At 36.1% G+C, this 21,675-nt stretch overlaps 1 protein-coding gene across 3 annotated transcripts in view; it reads left to right on the top strand.

Annotated features, from left to right (window-relative positions):
- The window catches only part of LOC133608457 (uncharacterized), a 444,769-nt gene that overhangs the window by 381,414 nt on the left and 41,680 nt on the right, over positions 1–21,675 (top strand). For all 3 annotated transcript variants that reach the window (XM_061963698.1, XM_061963697.1, XM_061963696.1), the window contains exons 22-25: positions 2,153–2,299; positions 6,321–6,580; positions 14,187–14,312; positions 14,421–14,538. In XM_061963698.1, coding sequence (XP_061819682.1) covers positions 2,153–2,299; positions 6,321–6,580; positions 14,187–14,312; positions 14,421–14,538 — 651 coding nt within the window. The remainder of the gene's footprint in view (positions 1–2,152; positions 2,300–6,320; positions 6,581–14,186; positions 14,313–14,420; positions 14,539–21,675) is intronic.

The following is a 21,675-nucleotide window of genomic DNA, read 5'->3' as shown; positions in this document are numbered from 1 at the left end:
CCTACTTACTTACCTAATTACATACCAACTTACTTACTCACCTACCTCTATATTTACTTACTTGCCTACTTACTTACTCACAGTATATATTTTCTTACATACTTACTTACTTATATAGTTACCTCGTTACCTACTTTCTTATTTACTGAATTACTTACTTATTGACTTACTGACCTACTAACTTACTTACCTACCTACTAAATACTTACTAATCTACTTAATCACTTACTTACCTACTTCCTTACTTACTAACTTACCTCCTCACCTATCTACTTACGTACTTACATACTTACTTGCTTAATTATGCACCAGCATACTTAATTACGTACTTACTTCAATGCATATTTACCTACCTACTTACCTAATTACAGACCAACTTACTTACTTACCTACTTCTATATTTACTTACTTGCCTACTTACTTACTCACAGTATATATTTTCTTACATACTTACTTACTTATATAGTTACCTAGTTACCTACTTTCTTATTTACTGAATTACTTACTTATTGACTTACTGACCTACTAACTTACTTACCTACCTACTAAATACTTACTAATCTACATAATCACTTACTTACCTACTTCCTTACTTACTAACTTACCTCCTCACCTATCTACTTACGTACTTACATACTTACTTGCTTAATTAAGCACCAGCATACTTAATTACGTACTTAATTACACTTATTTACATACTTACTTCAATGCATATTTTCCTACTTACTTACCTAATTACATACCAACTTACCTACTTCTATATTTACTTACTTGCCTACTTACTTACTTACAGTATATACTTTCTTACATAGTTACTTACTTATATAGTTACTTAGTTACCTACTTTCTTATTTACTGAATTACTTACTCGTTGACTTACTGACCCACTTACTTACTTACCTACTAAATACTTACTAATCTACATAATCACTTACTTACCTACTTCCTTACTTACTAACTTACCTCCTCACCTATCCACTTACGTACTTACATACTTACTTGCTTAATTAAGCACTAGCATACTTAATTACGTACTTACTTACACTTAATTATTTACATACCTACTTGCTTAATTATGCACCAGCATACTTAATTACGTACTTACTTCAATGCATATTTACCTACTTACTTACCTAATTACAGACCAACTTACTTACTTACCTACTTCTATATTTACTTACTTGCCTACTTACTTACTCACAGTATATATTTTCTTACATACTTACTTACTTATATAGTTACTTAGTTACCTACTTTCTTATTTACTGAATTACTTACTTATTGACTTACTGACCTACTAACTTACTTACCTACCTACTAAATACTTACTAATCTACACAATCACTTACTTATCTACTTCCTTTCTTACTAACTTACCTCCTCACCTATCTACTTACGTGCTTACATACTTACTTGCTTAATTAAGCACCAGCATACTTAATTACGTACTTAATTACACTTAATTATTTACATACTTACTTCAATGCATATTTTCCTACTTACTTACCTAATTACATACCAACTTACCTACTTCTATGTTTACTTACTTGCCTACTTACTTACTTACAGTATATACTTTCTTACATACTTACTTACTTATATAGTTACATAGTTACCTACTTTCTTATTTACTGAATTACTTACTTATTGACTTACTGACCCACTTACTTACTTACCTACTAAATACTTACTAATCTACATAATCACTTACTTACCTACTTCCTTACTTACTAACTTACCTCCTCACCTATCTACTTACGTACTTACATGCTTACTTGCTTAATTAAGCACCAGCATACTTAATTACGTACTTACTTACACTTAATTATTGACATACTGTACTTCAATGCATATTTTCCTACTTACTTACCAAATTACATACCAACTTACTTACTTACATACTTCTATATTTACTTACTTGCCTACTTAGTTACAGTATATACTTTCTTACATACTTACTTACTTATCTATATAGTTACTCACTTACCTGCCTACATACTTACTTATTTACCTACTTACTTAGTTTTCTTACTTAATTACTTACTTACCAACTTACTTATGAACCTATTTACATACTTAACTGTTGTTTTATTCATGGAGGTGAAAAGATGCAATGCCCAAACCAAACTTGTGCTATAAATGTTGCTCTCAGGGACGGAGATGATGGACGGACAGTTGATGGGCGAGTTCGAGGGGGAAGCCAAGGAGCTGGAGGCCGACTCGTGGAGTTTCGGCGTGGATCAACAGTACCTGCAGCAGCTGGATCGGGACCTGGTGAAGAGGCAGGACGTCATCTACGGTACCACATCGGTTACTTTGACACCCCTCTACATTACCATTGACATTTATGGCGCCCTCTACGGGTTGTAGGCACAATGCTTTAGATGCAACACTAGCAAACATTTTTAACCACTTCACAACTGACCTATGCCTTCCTAATCACCAAGTCCTGGAGGTGTTTTTAAACCAGTCTGGCTGAGATGTGATCCTTGGTGACTTGGCAAATCACCCTCAAGAAGTAGAAGGATAGTTAATTCATACAATGATTAATTGCAGCAATTAAAATTAGAGGCGCTGGAAAAAAATAAATCAATTTTTATTTACTTTTATTATATCATTTTTATTTTTTTATTTTGCAAAAAAAAATAAGAATCAATTTTAGATTAAACACACTAAACAACTATTATTGATATTGATATTTTAGTGACACTGTGGACTTTTTTTTTTTTTTGTATTTTATTTAATATCTATTATCAAATATTGTATATTTTCTTTCATTAGGTTAAATAACATTTTGTGATTTTTTTATAAATACAATTTTAAAAATATGTTTAAAAAAATATTAAACTATAATTGATATTATTAGTGACACTGTTGTTTTTATTATTATTATTATTATTATTATTATTATTATAATTTAGTATTTTATTTAATACGTATTTAATATTGCATATTTTCTTTCAATTATTATCATTTTGTATTTTATTTAATAACTATGTAATATTGCATATTTTCTTTCAATAGATTGAATAACATTCTGTAATTTTTGATACTACAATTATGAAAATATATTTAAAATAAACTAAACTAAACTATTATTTATATTGATATTATTGTTTACACTGTTGCTTTTTTTTAAATATTTAGTATTTTATTTACTAAGAATCATTAAATATTGCATATTTTCTTTCATTTAATTGAATAACATTCGGTGATTTTTATAAATACAATTTTAAAAACATGTTTAAAAAAAATTAAACTATTATTGATATTGATATTATTAGTGACAGTGTTGTTTTTATTATTATTATTATTATCATTATTATTATCATTTAGTATTTTATTTAATAAGTATTAAATATTGCATATTTTCTTTCATTAAATTGAATAACATTCTGTGATTTTTGTTAATACAATTTTTGAAAATATATTTAAAAGAAAATACTAAACTATTATTTATATTGATATTATTATTTACACTGTTGCTTTTATTATTATTTAGTATTTTATTTACTAAGTATCATTAAATATTGCATGTTTTCTTTCATTAAATTGAATAACATTCTGTGATTTTTGTTAATACAATTTTTGAAAATATATTTAAAAGAAAATACTAAACTATTATCTATATTGATATTATTATTTACACTGTTGCTTTTATTATTATTTAGTATTTTATTTACTAAGTATCATTAAATATGACATGTTTTCTTTCATTAAATTGAATAACATTCTGTGATTTTTGTTAATACCATTTTAGAAAATATATTTAAAAGAAAATATTAACTATTATTTATATTGATATTATTAGTTACACTGTTGCTTGTATTATTATTTAGTATTTTATTTACTAAGTATCATTAAATATTGCATATTTTCTTTCATTAAATTGAATAACATTCTGTGATTTTTGGTAATACAATTTTGAAAATATATTTAAAAGAAAATACTAAACTATTATTTATATTGATATTATTATTTACACTGTTGCTTTTATTATTATTTCGTATTTTATTGACTAAGTATCATTAAATATTGCATATTTTCTTTCATTAAATTGAATAACATTCTGTGATTTTTGTTAATACAATTTTGAAAATATATATTTAAAAGAAAATACTAAACTATTATTTATATTGATATAATTATTTACACTGTTGCTTTTATTATTATTTAGTATTTTATTTACTAAGTATCATTAAATATTGCATATTTTCTTTCATTAAATTGAATAACATTCTGTGATTTTTGGTAATAACAATTTTGAAAATATATTTAAAAGAAAATACTAAACTATTATTTATATTGATATTATTATTTACACTGTTGCTTTTATTATTATTTTGTATTTTATTTACTAAGTGTCATTAAATATTGCACGTTTTCTTTCATTAAATTGAATAACATTCTGTGATTTTTGTTAATACAATTTTTGAAAATATATTTAAAAGAAAATACTAAACTATTATCTATATTGATATTATTATTTACACTGTTGCTTTTATTATTATTTAGTATTTTATTTACTAAGTATCATTAAATATGACATGTTTTCTTTCATTAAATTGAATAACATTCTGTGATTTTTGTTAATACCATTTTAGAAAATATATTTAAAAGAAAATATTAACTATTATTTATATTGATATTATTAGTTACACTGTTGCTTGTATTATTATTTAGTATTTTATTTACTAAGTATCATTAAATATTGCATATTTTCTTTCATTAAATTGAATAACATTCTGTGATTTTTGGTAATACAATTTTGAAAATATATTTAAAAGAAAATACTAAACTATTATTTATATTGATATAATTATTTACACTGTTGCTTTTATTATTATTTAGTATTTTATTTACTAAGTATCATTAAATATTGCATGTTTTCTTTCATTAAATTGAATAACATTCTGTGATTTTTGTTAATACAATTTTGAAAATATATATTTAAAAGAAAATACTAAACTATTATTTATATTGATATAATTATTTACACTGTTGCTTTTATTATTATTTTGTATTTTATTGACTAAGTATCATTAAATATTGCATATTCTCTTTCATTAAATTGAATAACATTCTGTGATTTTTGTTAATACAATTTTGAAAATATATTTAAAAACAATACTAAACTATTATTTAAATTGGTATTACTATTTACACTGTTGCTTTTATTATTATTTTTGTATTTTATTTACTAAGTATCATTAAATATTGCATGTTTTCTTTTATTAAAGTGAATAACATTCTGTGATTTTTGTTAATACAATTTTTGAAAATATATTTAAAAGAAAATACTAAACTATTATTTATATTGATATTATTATTTACACTGTTGCTTTTATTATTATTTCGTATTTTATTTACTAAGTATCATTAAATATTGCATGTTTTCTTTCATTAAATTGAATAACATTCTGTGATTTTTGTTAATACAATTTTGAAAATATATATTTAAAAGAAAATACTAAACTATTATTTACACTGTTGCTTTTATTATTATTTAGTATTTTATTTACTAAGTATCATTAAATATTGCATATTTTCTTTCATTAAATTGAATAACATTCTGTGATTTTTGTTAATACAATTTTGAAAATATATATTTAAAAGAAAATACTAAACTATTATTTACACTGTTGCTTTTTTATTATTTAGTATTTTATTTACTAAGTATCATTGAATATTGCATATTTTTTTTCATTAAATTGAATCACATTCTGTGATTTTTGTTAATACAATTTTGAAAATATATATTTAAAAGAAAATACTAAACTATTATTTATATTGATATTATTATTTACACTGTTGCTTTTATTATTATTTATTATTTTATTTGATAAGTATTATTAAATATTGCATGTTTTCTTTCATTTAACTGAATAACAAGCTGTGATTTTTGGTAATACATTGGATATACATCCATGTTGTATACTTTGCACACTTACATTGCACACTTAAGCTACGCACTTAACTTGTGCACTGTATTGCGCACATATGCTGTGTACTTTGGGCAAATGACATGTTCAATGACCTCGTTTAGTCGAAGGATTTTAGAAACCTGAGGACGTATGCAAGCATTTTGACTGCCACCCGTAGGGGGCGCTCCTAATGCCATTTAGTGGTACTATTCTTTTAAGTACTAGATGAGGGCATGTATGAGAAACAGGAAGCGACTGTAGCGTCCTGGGTGATGCAACGTGACTGGAAATGATGTCATGTCTCGTTGTGTTCTTACTATTGCATGGCTTCAGTCATACGTGATGAGTTGATGAGTCAGAAAACACCCCTCAAAATGAACTCCTCGCTTTCCGCAGAGCTGATGCAGACGGAGATGCATCACATCCGCACGCTGCGCATCATGTCGGAGGTGTACAGCAAGGGCCTGCAAAAAGAGGCGCAGCTGGAGCAGCAGACGGTGGAGAGGCTGTTCCCGGCGCTGGACGAGCTGCTGGAGTTCCACACGCAGCACCTCCTGCGCCTCCTGGAGAGGAAGAAGGAGAGCCTGCTGGAGGGCGGGCGGTCCTCGGAGCGGGGCTTCGTGGTGCACAGGATAGGAGACATCCTCCTCAGCCAGGTGAGGGGAGGCTCGCGCATGAAGTAGGAATTTTCCAACAACATACAAAACCCAGAACCAGTGAAGTTGTGTAAATGGTAAATAAAAACAGAATACCGTATTTTCCGCACCATAAGGCGCCCTGGGTTAAAAGCCGCGCCTTCAATGAACGGCATATTTCAAAACTTTGTCCACCTATAAGCCGCCCCGTGTTGTAAGCCGCATCTAACTGCGCTAAAGGAATGTCAAAAAAACAGTCAAATAGGTCAGTCAAACTTTAATAATATATTAAAACCAGCGTGATGTGGGCGCGCACGGAGTCGTATATCAACATGGACAGAGCTGCGTGAAAAAAGCCACCCGGCCTCTTCGCGTAAACTTAAACTTACCTTAACCACTCGCTCATCTTTTCTTCATCCATCCCTTCGAGTTAGCTTTTATGATGACGCCGGCTGGAAAGGTCTCTTTTGGCAAGGTCTTCCTTTTGAATATCACCATGGGTGGAAGTTTCTGGCCATTAGCATGGCAAGCTAGAACCACAGTGAAGGATGACTTCTCATTCCCTGTGGTGCGAATATTCACCGTACGTGCTCCCGTTGTATCCACAGTGCGGTTCACAGGAATATCAGTTGCTGTGAAATAGTAATCCGTGTGCGGATGGAGAGATTGCGTCTTTTCATGAACCGGATCCCTGACGCTTAGTAGGAGCCATTTTGTGGTCTTTACAGATGTAAACACACAAAGGAAATGAAACGTACCGGTACGGTAATATCCGCGCGCTTTTTCTTCTTCTACGCGGGCGGGTGGTTGCTTACAGTAGAAGAAGAAGCGCTTCCTGTTCTATGGGGGCGGGTGCTTACCTTGGCGGTTGCTTGCGTAGAAGAAGAAGTGCTTCCTGTTCTACCGGGAAAAAAGATGGCGGCTGTTTACCGTAGTTGCGAGATCGAAACTTTATGAAAATGAATCGTAATATTAATCCATATATAAAGCGCACCGGGTTAAAAGCCGCACTGTCAGCTTTTGAGTAAATTTGTGGTTTTTAGGTGCGGCTAATAGTGCGGAAAATACGGTACAATGATTTGCAAATCCTTTTCAACTTATATTCAATTGAATAGACTGCAAAGACAAGATATTTAATGTTCACACTGAGAAACTTCATTTATTTTCTGCAAATAATTAGAGATGTCCGATAAATGCTTTAAAACAGGGGTGCTCATTACGTCGATCGCGATCTACCGGTCGATCTCGGAGGGTGTGTCAGTCGATCACCAGCCAGGCATTAAAAAAATAGTCCTAAAAATGAGCGATCATAAATCTTCACTATGACGTCACTTCCGTCACTTGATTGACATTCACGGCACCCGAGGGTCTTCTGAGATGACGCTGGCTGCTGCCAGCTCATTAAAATTACCGACTGGAAGGCGAGAAACACTTTATTTCAACAGACTCTGGCGCCGTACCCGTCGTCAAAACTCCAAAGACCGACTGCACAGTTGCACAATAAAAGCTCTGCTTCATCCTGCCTGCGCTACCAAAATAAGAGTCTCAGAAAGCTGGCGTGCACAAGCTAGCAAGCTACGGAGTTTGCCGACAATGTATTTCTTGTAAAGTGTATACAAAGGAGTACGGAAGCTGGACAAATAAGATGCCAAAAACCAACCACTTTCATGTGGTATTGGACAGAAAGGAGGACTTTTTTTCTCCTCCATTCGAAAATGCGGACGTTGTCATCACCACTGTCTGATTCCTATCAATGCAAGTCATCACAATCAGGTAATACACCAACTTATATTCTTGTCTTCATGAAAGAAAGGAATCTATATGTGTTAAACATGCTTGTATTATCTTTAACCACCTTTAAGTTGTTAACAATATTAACTATATGTGTTAAACATGCTTGTTTTATCTTTAACCACCTTTAACTTGTTAACAATATTAACTATTTGTGTTAAACATGCTTGTATTATTTTTAACCACCTTTAACTTGTTAACAATATTAACTATATGTGTTAAACATGCTTGCATTATCTTTAAACACCTTTAACTTGTTAACAATATTAACTATATGTATTAAACATACTTGTAGTATCATTAAACACCTTTAATGTATTAACAATATTAACTATATGTGTTAAACATGCTTGCATTATCATTAAACACCTTTAACTTGTTAACAAAAACATATATTTCATAAATAAGTAAATATAAATGATATATATGAATGAGGTAGATCCCCACGACTTGATCAATTGAAAAGTAGCTCGCCTGCAGAAAAAGTGTGAGCACCCCTGCTTTAAAATGTAATATCGGAAATTAATGGTATCGGTTTCAACCTCCCGATTTTCCAGTGCCCTCCCGAAAATCTCCCGGGGTAACCATTCTCCCAATTTCCACCCGGACAACATTATCAGGGGCGTGCCTTAAAGGCACTGCCTTTAGCGTCCTCTACAACCTGTCGTCACGTCCGCTTTTCCTCCATACAAACAGCGTGCCGGCCCATTCACAAAATATATGCGGCTTTTAAACACACACACACAAGTGAATGCAATGGTCAACAGCCATACAGGTCACACTGAGGGTGGCCGTATAAACAACTTTAACACTGTTACAAATATACACCACACTGTGAACCCACACCAAACAAGAATGACAAAACACATTTCGGGAGAACATCCGCACCGTAACACAACATAAACACAACAGAACAAATACCCAGAACCCCTTGCCGCACTAACTCTTCCGGGACGCTACAATATACACCCCCCACTACCCCCTACCTCAACCCCGCCCACCTCAACCTCCTCATGCTCTCTCAGGGAGAGCAATTCCAAGCTGCTGTTTTGAGGCATGTTAAAAAAAAAAAAATGCACTTTGTGACTTCAATAATAAATATAGCAGTGCCATGTTGGCATTTTTTTTTTCCATAACTTGAGTTGATTTATTTTGGAAAACCTTGTTACATTGTTTAATACATCCAGCGTGGCATCACAACAAAATTAGGCATAATAATGTGTTAATTTCACGACTGTAAATATCGGTATCGGTTGGTATCGGTAATTAAGAGTTGGAGGTTATCGGCAAAAAAGCCATTATCGGACATCTCTAGTTCCGACTGAGAAACATTTCTGTTTGTCATGTATAATTTTGTCTATTTTGTGTTTATCCTTGAATAAACAGGTCAGTTTCTTGTTACCAACCATTGTGTATTATTCAAACTCCCCTAATTCAGCTGGCTAGTTGTTATCAAGAGTACTAAAACCCTTTTCAACATGATTCTGACAACTAAGTAGGCTAAATAACTTTAAACTTTAATACATGCTCGGATAGGTCAGTATCGGTCAGTATCGGTATCGGATCGGAAGTGCAAAAACCTGGATCGGGACATCCCTAATTGATATATATTGATATATAATGTAGGAACCAGAATATTAATAACAGAAAGAAACAACCCTTTTGTGTGAATGAGTGTAAATGGGGGAGGAAGGTTTTTTGGGTTGGTGCACTAATTGTAAGTGTATCTTGTGTTTTTTTATGTTGAATTAATAAAAAAAACAAAAAACGATACCGATAATAAAAAAAAACGATACCGATAATTTCCGATATTACATTTTAACGCATTTATCGGCTGATAATATTAGCAGGCCGATATTATCGGACTAAAAAAACCGATACAGATAATTTCCGATATTACATTTGAACGCATTTATCGGCTGATAATATTAGCAGGCCGATATTATCGGACTAAAAAAACCGATACCGATCATTTCCGATATTACATTTTAACGCATTTATCGGCTGATAATATTAGCAGGCCGATATTATCGGACTAAAAAAACCGATACCGATCATTTCCGATATTACATTTGAACGCATTTATCGGCTGATAATATTAGCAGGCCGATATTATCGGACTAAAAAAAACGATACCGATAATTTCCGATATTACATTTTAACGCATTTATCGGCTGATAATATTAGCAGGCCGATATTATCGGACTAAAAAAAACGATACCGATAATTTCCGATATTACATTTTAACGCATTTATCGGCTGATAATATTAGCAGGCCGATATTATCGGATTAAAAAAACCGATACCGATAATTTCCGATATTACATTTTAACGCATTTATCGGCTGATAATATTAGCAGGCCGATATTATCGGACTAAAAAAACCGATACCGATAATTTCCGATATTACATTTTAACGCATTTATCGGCTGATAATATTAGCAGGCCGATATTATCGGACTAAAAAAAACGATACCGATCATTTCCGATATTACATTTTAACGCATTTATCGGCTGATAATATTAGCAGGCCGATATTATCGGACTAAAAAAACCGATACCGATCATTTCCGATATTACATTTTAACGCATTTATCGGCTGATAATATTAGCAGGCCGATATTATCGGACTAAAAAAAACGATACAGATAATTTCCGATATTACATTTTAACGCATTTATCGGCTGATAATATTAGCAGGCCGATATTATCGGACTAAAAAAACCGTTACCGATAATTTCCGATATTACATTTGAACGCATTTATCGGCTGATAATATTAGCAGGCCGATATTATCGGACTAAAAAAAACGATACCGATAATTTCCGATATTACATTTTAACGCATTTATCGGCTGATAATATTAGCAGGCCGATATTATCGGACTAAAAAAACCGATACCGATAATTTCCGATATTATATTTTAACGCATTTATCGGCTGATAATATTAGCACGCCGATATTATCGGACTAAAAATACCGATACCGATAATTTCCGATATTACATTTTAACGCATTTATCGGCTGATAATATTAGCAGGCCGATATTATCGGACTAAAAAAAACGATACCGATCATTTCCGATATTACATTTTAACGCATTTATCGGCTGATAATATTAGCAGGCCGATATTATCGGACTAAAAAAACCGATACCGATAATTTCCGATATTACATTTTAACGCATTTATCGGCTGATAATATTAGCAGGCCGATATTATCGGACTAAAGAAACCGTTACCGATAATTTCCGATATTACATTTGAACGCATTTATCGGCTGATAATATTAGCAGGCCGATATTATCGGACTAAAAAAAACGATACCGATAATTTCCGATATTACATTTTAACGCATTTATCGGCTGATAATATTAGTAGGCCGATATTATCGGACTAAAAAAACCGATACCGATAATTTCCGATATTACATTTTAACGCATTTATCGGCTGATAATATTAGCAGGCCGATATTATCGGACTAAAAAAAACGATACCGATAATTTCCGATATTACATTGTAACGCATTTATCGGCTGATAATATTAGCAGGCCGATATTATCGGACTAAAAACCCGATACCGATAATTTCCGATATTACATTTGAACGCATTTATCGGCTGATAATATTAGCAGGCCGATATTATCGGACTAAAAAAACCGGTACCGATAATTTCCGATATTACATTGTAACGCCTTTATCGGCTGATAATATTAGCAGGCCGATATTATCGGACTAAAAACCCGATACCGATAATTTCCGATATTACATTTGAACGCATTTATCGGCTGATAATATTAGCAGGCCGATATTATCGGACTAAAAAAACCGATACCGATAATTTCCGATATTACATTTTAACGCATTTATCGGCTGATAATATTAGCAGGCCGATATTATCGGACTAAAAAAACCGTTACCGATAATTTCCGATATTACATTTGAACGCATTTATCAGCTGATAATATTAGCAGGCCGATATTATCGGACTAAAAAAACCGATACCGATCATTTCCGATTTTACATTTTAACGCATTTATCGGGTGATAATATTAGCAGGCCGATATTATCGGACAAAAAAAACCGATACCGATAATTTCCGATATTACATTTTAACGCATTTATCGGCTGATAATATTAGCAGGCCGATATTATCGGACTAAAAAAACCGATACCGATAATTTCCGATATTACATTTGAACGCATTTATCGGCTGATAATATTAGCAGGCCGATATTATCGGACTAAAAAAAACGATACCGATCATTTCCGATATTACATTTTAACGCATTTATCGGCTGATAATATTAGCAGGCCGATATTATCGGACTAAAAAAACCGATACCGATAATTTCCGATATTACATTTTAACGCATTTATCGGCTGATTATATTAGCAGGCCGATATTATCGGACTAAAAAAACCGATACCGATAATTTCCGATATTACATTTTAACGCATTTATCGGCTGATAATATTAGCAGGCCGATATTATCGGACTAAAAAAAACGATACCGATCATTTCCGATATTACATTTTAACGCATTTATCGGCTGATAATATTAGCAGGCCGATATTATCGGACTAAAAAAAACGATACCGATCATTTCCGATATTACATTTTAACGCATTTATCGGCTGATAATATTAGTAGGCCGATATTATCAGACTAAAAAAACCGATACCGATAATTTCCGATATTACATTTTAACGCATTTATCGGCTGATAATATTAGCAGGCCGATATTATCGGACTAAAAAAAACGATACCGATCATTTCCGATATTACATTTTAACGCATTTATCGGCTGATAATATTAGCAGGCCGATATTATCGGACTAAAAAAAACGATACCGATCATTTCCGATATTACATTTTAACGCATTTATCGGCTGATAATATTAGTAGGCCGATATTATCAGACTAAAAAAACCGATACCGATAATTTCCGATATTACATTTTAACGCATTTATCGGCTGATAATATTAGCAGGCCGATATTATCGGACTAAAAAAACCGATACCGATAATTTCCGATATTACATTTTAACGCATTTATCGGCTGATAATATTAGCAGGCCGATATTATCGGACTAAAAAAACCGATACCAATAATTTTCGATATTACATTTTAACGCATTTATCGGCTGATAATATTAGCAGGCCGATATTATCGGACTAAAAAAACCGATACCGATAATTTCCGATATTACATTTTAACGCATTTATCGGCTGATAATATTAGCAGGCCGATATTATCGGACTAAAAAAACCGATACCGATAATTTCCGATATTACATTTTAACGCATTTATCGGCTGATAATATTAGCAGGCCGATATTATCGGACTAAAAAAACCGATACCGATAATTTCCGATATTACATTTTAACGCATTTATCGGCTGATAATATTAGCAGGCCGATATTATCGGACTAAAAAAAACGATACCGATAATTTCCGATATTACATTTTAACGCATTTATCGGCTGATAATATTAGCAGGCCGATATTATCGGACTAAAAAAACCGTTACCGATAATTTCCGATATTACATTTGAACGCATTTATCGGCTGATAATATTAGCAGGCCGATATTATCGGACATCTCTACTTGTTAGCGATAACACAAAGCTTAAATAAGTGAGTTGTGATCAGATTGTTTAGCATATTTGACTTATATTGTATTGCTTCTAGTATCTTTTAATGAACAAAATGTTTCAAAGTGGCCCCCGCTGCCTTCAATTTGTATTTTATTCGGCCCTCAATGGAAACAGTTTGGACACCCCTGATGTAAAGACGACAAGATGAAGATTCATTAATCCAATCTTTTTCCAGTTCTCGGGGTCCAATGGCGAAAGCATGAAGAAGATCTACGGAAGGTTCTGCAGCCGCCACAACGAAGCAGTCAACTTTTACAAAGACCTGCTAAACAAAGACAAGCGCTTTAAAGCCTGCATCAAAGTACGTCTTGCACATCTTGAAACACCTTTTTTTTTAGCGATGACTTGGAAATGTTTGCACTGTACGTCTAACTATGCCTTTCCATGTTTCCACCTTTAATCCCCACAGAAGAAGATGAGTAGCAGCATTGTGCGGCGGCTCGGCATCCCAGAATGCATCTTGCTGGTGACTCAGAGGATCACCAAGTACCCGGTGCTGATTCAGAGGATCCTGCAGCACACCAAAGGTACAAAAGTCTGCACAACAAGTCTGTGAAAAGTAGAGTTTGTGACGAGATGAGCGAGCAAGGACTTAATCAGGGTTTATAGACGCGATTACACACACAAACACCCCACAATAGCTCAATCATTCCCGCTGTAATCGTTGGAAACCATATCACAAAGACCACCGCTATAAATCCTCAATATCACAACGTCCTCGTATCTGATTCCCCGGTATCTTCTTGTCAGCTTCTGTCTCGCTCTGCATGCGCCCGCTAATCCTTCCGCGAAACCTCCCCGAGGTACTCGCTCCATTATTAACAAACACGCTCCAATTAGGCCCGGGGAAGTGTGCTGAGTTACAACAACCGCTTGGGTTCAGCTAAGTGTCATTCAAGTGTAAAAAGAGAGTCCGATCCATAGTGGATCTAACATAATAGTGAGAGTCCAGTCCATAGTGGATCTAACATAATAGTGAGAGTCCAGTCCATAGTGGATCTAACATAATAGTGAGAGTCCAGTCCATAGTGGATCTAACATGATAGTGAGAGTCCAGTCCATAGTGGATCTAACATAATAGTGAGAGTCCAGTCCATAGTGGATCTAACATAATAGTGAGAGTCCAGTCCATAGTGGATCTAACATAATAGTGTGAGAGTCCAGTCCATAGTGGATCTAACATGATAGTGAGAGTCCAGTCCATAGTGGATCTAACATAATAGTGAGAGTCCAGTCCATAGTGGATCTAACATAATAGTGAGAGTCCAGTCCATAGCGGATCTAACATAATATTGTGAAAGTCCAGTCCATAGCGGATCTAACATAATAGTGAGAGTCCAGTCCATAGTGGATCTAACATAATAGTGACAGAGTCCAGTCCATAGTGGATCTAACATAATAGTGAGAGTCCAGTCCATAGTGGATCTAACATAATAGTGTGAGAGTCCAGTCCATAGTGGATCTAACATAATAGTGAGAGTCCAGTCCATAGTGGATCTAACATAATAGTGTGAGAGTCCAGTCCATAGTGGATCTAACATAATAGTGAGAGTCCAGTCCATAGTGGATCTAACATAATAGTGAGAGTCCAGTCCATAGTGGATCCAACATAATAGTGAGAGTCCAGTCCATAGTGGATCTAACATAATAGTGAGAGTCCAGTCCATAGTGGATCTAACATAATATTGTGAGAGTCCAGTCCATAGCGGATTTAACATAATAGTGTGAAAGTCCAGTCCATAGTGGATCTAACATAATAGTATGAGAGTCCAGTCCATAGTGGATTTAACATAATAGTGAGAGTCCAGTCCATAGTGGATCTAACATAATAGTGAGAGTCCAGTCCATAGTGGATCTAACATAATAGTGAGAGTCCAGTCCATAGTGAATCTAACATAATAGTGAGAGTCCAGTCCATAGTGGGTCTGACATAATATTGTGAAAGTCCAGTCCATAGTGGATCTAACATAATAGTGAGAGTCCGATCCATAGTGGATCTAACATAATAGTGAGAGTCCAGTCCATAGTGGATCTAACATAATAGTATGAGCGTCCCGTCCATAGTGGATCTAACATAATAGTGTGAAAGTCCAGTCCATAGTGGATCTAACATAATAGTGTGAGAGTCCAGTCCATAGTGGATTTAACATAAAAGTGAGAGTCCAGTCCATAGTGGATCTAACATAAAAGTGAGAGTCCAGTCCATAGTGGATCTAACATAATAGTTTGAGTCCAGTCCATAGTGGATCTAACATAATAGTGAAAGTCCAGTCCATAGTGGATCTAACATAATAGTGAGAGCCCAGTCCATAGTGGATTTAACATAAAAGTGAGAGTCCAGTCCATAGTGGATCTAACATAAAAGTGAGAGTCCAGTCCATAGTGGATCTAACATAATAGTGAAAGTCCAGTCCATAGTGGATCTAACATAATAGTGAGAGTCCAGTCCGTAGTGGATCTAACATAATAGTGTGAGTCCAGTCCATAGTGGATCTAACATAATAGTGTGAGTCCAGTCCGTAGTGGATCTAACATAATAGTGAGAGTCCAGTCCGTAGTGGATCTAACATAATAGTGTGAGAGTCCAGTCCATAGTGGATCTAACATAATAGTGAGAGTCCAGTCCATAGTGGATCTAACATAATAGTGAGAGTCCAGTCCATAGTGGATCTAACATAATAGTGAGAGTCCAGTCCGTAGTGGATCTAACATAATAGTGTGAGTCCAGTCCATAGTGGATCTAACACAATAGTGAGAGTCCAGTCCATAGTGGATCTAACATAATAGTGAGAGTCCAGTCCATAGTGGATCTAACATAATAGTGTGAGAGTCCAGTCCATAGTGGATCTAACATAATAGTATGAGAGTCCAGTCCATAGTGGATCTAACATAATAGTGAGAGTCCAGTCCATAGTGGATCTAACATAATAGTGAGAGTCCAGTCCATAGTGGATCTAACATAATAGTGAGAATCCAGTCCATAGTGGATCTAACATAATAGTGAGAGTCCAGTCCATAGTGGATCTATCATAATATTGGGAGAGTCCAGTCCATAGCAGATCTAACATAATAGTGTGAAAGTCCAGTCCATAGTGGATCTAACATAATAGTGAGAGAGTCCAGTCCATAGTGGATCTAACATAATATTGTGAGAGTCCAGTCCATGGTGGATCTAACATAATAGTGAGAGTCCAGTCCATAGTGGATCTAACATAATAGTGTGAGAGTACAGTCCATAGTGGATCTAAAATAATAGTGTGAGAGTCCAGTCCATAGTGGATCTAACATAATAGTGAGAGTCCAGTCCATAGTGGATCTAACATAATAGTGAGAGTCCAGTCCATAGTGGATCTAACATAATAGTGAGAGTCCAGTCCATAGTGGATCTAACATAATAGTGTGAGAGTCCAGTCCATAGTGGATCTAACATAATAGTGAGAGTCCAGTCCATAGTGGATCTATCATAATATTGGGAGAGTCCAGTCCATAGTGGATCTAACATAATAGTGTGAGAGTCCAGTCCATAGTGGATCTAACATAATAGTGAGAATCCAGCCCATAGTGGATCTAACATAATAGTGTGAGAGTCCAGTCTATAGTGGATCTATCATAATATTGTGAGAGTCCAGTCCATAGCGGATCTAACATAATAGTGAGAGTCCAGTCCATAGCGGATCTAACATAATATTGTGAAAGTCCAGTCCATAGCGGATCTAACATTATGGTGAGAGTCCAGTCCATAGTGGATCTAACATAATAGTGAGAGTCCGATCCATAGTGGATCTAACATAATAGTGAGAGTCCAGTCCATAGTGGATCTAACATAATAGTGAGAGTCCAGTCCATAGTGGATCTAACATAATAGTGTGAGAGTCCAGTCCATAGTGGATCTAACATAATAGTGAGAGTCCAGTCCATTGTGGATCTAACATAATATTGTGAGAGTCCAGTCCATAGTGGATCTAACATAATAGTGAGAGTCCATTCCATAGTGGATCTAACATAATAGTGTGAGTCCAGTCCATAGTGGATCTAACATAATAGTGAGAGTCCAGTCCATAGTGGATCTAACATAATAGTGAGAGTCCAGTCCATAGTGGATCTAACATAATAGTGAGAGTCCAGTCCATAGTGGATCTAACATAATAGTGAGAGTCCAGTCCATAGTGAATCCAACATAATAGTGAGAGTCTAGTCTTTTATTATTTATTTATTTATTTTAATACAGTATTTTGAGTACTCGATAAAACACAAGATTCAGCTTAATGGCAAAGACTACTTCCCAGCAACACTCTGAGGACAGTTTGCATTATCAGCTTAAGTGTTCGTTTTAATATGAACAAAATATATTTCATTATTAATCACATTCATATTACCACGTAAAATCACTGAAAATCAGTATTATCGAGAATCGGTACTGTATCGGTTCAAATGTGAAAGGTAGCCCTGTTGTTTTTTGAACAAAATGGAAACAAGTCTGCTTCCTATTAGGGACATGACAGACAATAATAGAGAACCACTGAAGGCGGGTGGCTGTAGGCAACCTCCTGAAGTGGTGTTTCATGTATTGCTGCATCCAGCAGTGTTATCCAGCTCTGCATTACCTTGAAAATATGCTCCTTGTTTGATTCTTGATGGATGGATGGAAGAGATGCATGAATTATAATATTTGTCATGCTCTCCAAATGGTAAGAGCACGACTTCTCTTTGCACCGCATTAAGATATGCCGAGTGGACCTTTCTAAAGCGGGGGAGCATCTTATTGTGAAAGGAACACGCCCGTATTTTGGGGGAAGAAGCGCCATAATTAGGAATAGACTGAAATGTCAGTGAGAAGACTGCTGGAGACATAATGATCTTGGCCTTTCATTAGAGGAGACAGACGTCATTTAAGGTTGCGACATATCTGTTCATCGCTGTGAATTAGTGTTAAATTGGAGAAATGATGGTACAACCTCTGGAGTAAGACACAAACCTTATAAGGAGTAACAATGTTTGCGTTGAGAAACAGCAAAAATCTTCAGAATAAAAGTATCTAACAGTTCCACAGTCTTAATATGTGAAATGTACTCAAACTGCTCGGACCGACTTATGGTATGTCGCTAAACTGTAGGTCCCATTCGTGATTGTTGTTATGTTCCACCTTTTCGCCATACTCACTTTTTGGCAAACAACGAAGCAAAAGTCCTCTTAAATCGTCCACTGAGGTGATTCGGGACCAGATTTTCCAAGGTCTCACGGTTAGCAGTGTTAGACATTTGCGGGGTTAGGGTTAGGGTTGGGGTTAGGGTTTGTAGTGTTGGGTTGGGGTTAGAGGTTAGGGTTGGGGTTAGGGTTTGTAGTGTTGGGTTGGGGTTAGGGTTAGAGGTTAGGGTTAGGGTTGGGGTTGGGGTTAGGGTTTGTAGTGTTGGGTTTGGGTTAGAGGTTAGGGTTAGGGTTTGTAGTGTTGGGTTGGGGTTAGGGTTAGAGGTTAGAGTTGGGGTTGGGGTTAGGGTTTGTAGGGTTAGAGGTTAGGGTTGGGGTTGGGGTTAGGGTCAGAGGTTAGGGTTAGAGTTAGAAGGTTAGAGTTGAGGTTGGGGTTAGGCTTAGGGGGGAGGGGGTGTGCACTGTCCGTCTACAACCCGTCAAGGTGACACCCATGCCAGATGCAGAACCCCCCGAAGACCCTGAACAAAAAAACTCCAAGTCGGTGTTGAATGTTGTGTCAAACACATATGTGGAAACACTAATTAATTACAGGCACGACTGGTTGGGGTTAAGGTTAGGGTTTGTAGGGTTAGAGGTTAGGGTTAGAGTTAGAGTTACTTTTAGAGGTTAGGGTTAGGGTTGGGGTTAGGGTTTGTAGTGTTGGGTTGGGGTTAGGGTTAGAGGTTAGGGTTAGGATTAGGGTTGGGGTTGGGGTTAGGGTTTGTAGGGTTAGAGGTTAGGGTTGGGGTTGGGGTTAGAGGTTAGGGTTAGGGTTAGAAGGTTAGAGAGAGGGTTAGAGTTGAGGTTAGGGTTAGGGGGCGGGGGGTGTGCACTGTCCGTCTACAACCCGTCAAGGTGACGTCCACGCCAGATGCAGAACCCCCCAAAGACCCTGAATGAAAAAACTCCAAGTCGGTGTTGAATGTTGTGTCAAACACATATGTGGAAACACTAATTAATTACGGGCACGACTGGTTAGGGTTGGGGTTAGGGTTAGGGTTGGGGTTGGGGTTAGGGTTAGGGTTAGGGTTTCTAGGGTTAGAGGTTAGGGTTAGGGTTAGAAGGTTAGAAAGAGGGTTAGAGTTGGGGTTGGGGGGAGGGGCGTGTGCACTGTCCGTCTACAAACCGTCAAGGTGACGCCCACGCCAGACGCAGAACCCCCCGAAGACCCTGAACGAAAAAACTCCAAGTCGGTGTTGAATGTTGTGTCAAACACATATGTGGACACACTAATTAATTACGGGCACCACTGGTTAGGGTTAAAGGCTAGGGTTAGGGTTAGGGTTTGTAGGGTTAGAGGTTAGGGTTAGGGTTAGAAGGTTAGAGAGAGCGTTAGAGTTGGGGTTAGGGTTAGGGGCGAAGGGGGGTGTGCACTGTCCGTCTACAACCCGTCAAGGTGACGTCCACGCCAGATGCAGAACCCCCCAAAGACCCTGAATGAAAAAACTCCAAGTCGGTGTTGAATGTTGTGTCAAACACATATGTGGAAACACTAATTAATTACGGGCACGACTGGTTAGGGTTGGGGTTAGGGTTAGGGTTGGGGTTGGGGTTAGGGTTAGGGTTAGGGTTTCTAGGGTTAGAGGTTAGGGTTAGGGTTAGAAGGTTAGAAAGAGGGTTAGAGTTGGGGTTAGGGGGGAGGGGCGTGTGCACTGTCCGTCTACAAACCGTCAAGGTGACGCCCACGCCAGACGCAGAACCCCCCGAAGACCCTGAACGAAAAAACTCCAAGTCGGTGTTGAATGTTGTGTCAAACACATATGTGGACACACTAATTAATTACGGGCACCACTGGTTAGGGTTAAAGGCTAGGGTTAGGGTTAGGGTTTGTAGGGTTAGAGGTTAGGGTTAGGGTTAGAAGGTTAGAGAGAGCGTTAGAGTTGGGGTTAGGGTTAGGGGCGAAGGGGGGTGTGCACTGTCCGTCTACAACCCGTCAAGGTGACGCCCACGCCAGATGCAGAACCCCCCGAAGACCATGAACGAAAAAACTCCAAGTCGGTGTTGAATGTTGTGTCAAACACATATGTGGACACACTAATTAATTACGGGCACGACTGGTTAGGGTTAGGGTTGGGGTTGGGGTTGGGGTTAGGGTTAGGGTTTGTAGGGTTAGGGTTAGGGTTTCTAGGGTTAGAGGTTAGAGTTAGGGTTAGAGGTTGGGGTTTAGGTTAGAAGGTTAGAGAGAGGGTTAGAGTTGGGGTTGGGGTTAGGGGGGAGGGGCGTGTGCACTGTCCGTCTACAACCCGTCAAGGTGACGCCCACGCCAGACGCAGAACCCCCCGAAGACCCTGAACGAAACAACTCCAAGTCGGTGTTGAATGTTGTGTCAAACACATATGTGGACACACTAATTAATTACGGGCACGACTGGTTAGGGTTGGGGTTGGGGTTGGGGTTAGGGTTTGTAGGGTTAGGGTTTCTAGGGTTAGAGGTTAGAGTTAGGGTTAGAGGTTGGGGTTTAGGTTAGAAGGTTAGAG

This window comes from Nerophis lumbriciformis, linkage group LG06 (genome assembly GCF_033978685.3).
Source record: "Nerophis lumbriciformis linkage group LG06, RoL_Nlum_v2.1, whole genome shotgun sequence".
NCBI lineage: Eukaryota > Metazoa > Chordata > Actinopteri > Syngnathiformes > Syngnathidae > Nerophis > Nerophis lumbriciformis.
This window is presented reverse-complemented; position numbering and strand designations above follow the sequence as displayed.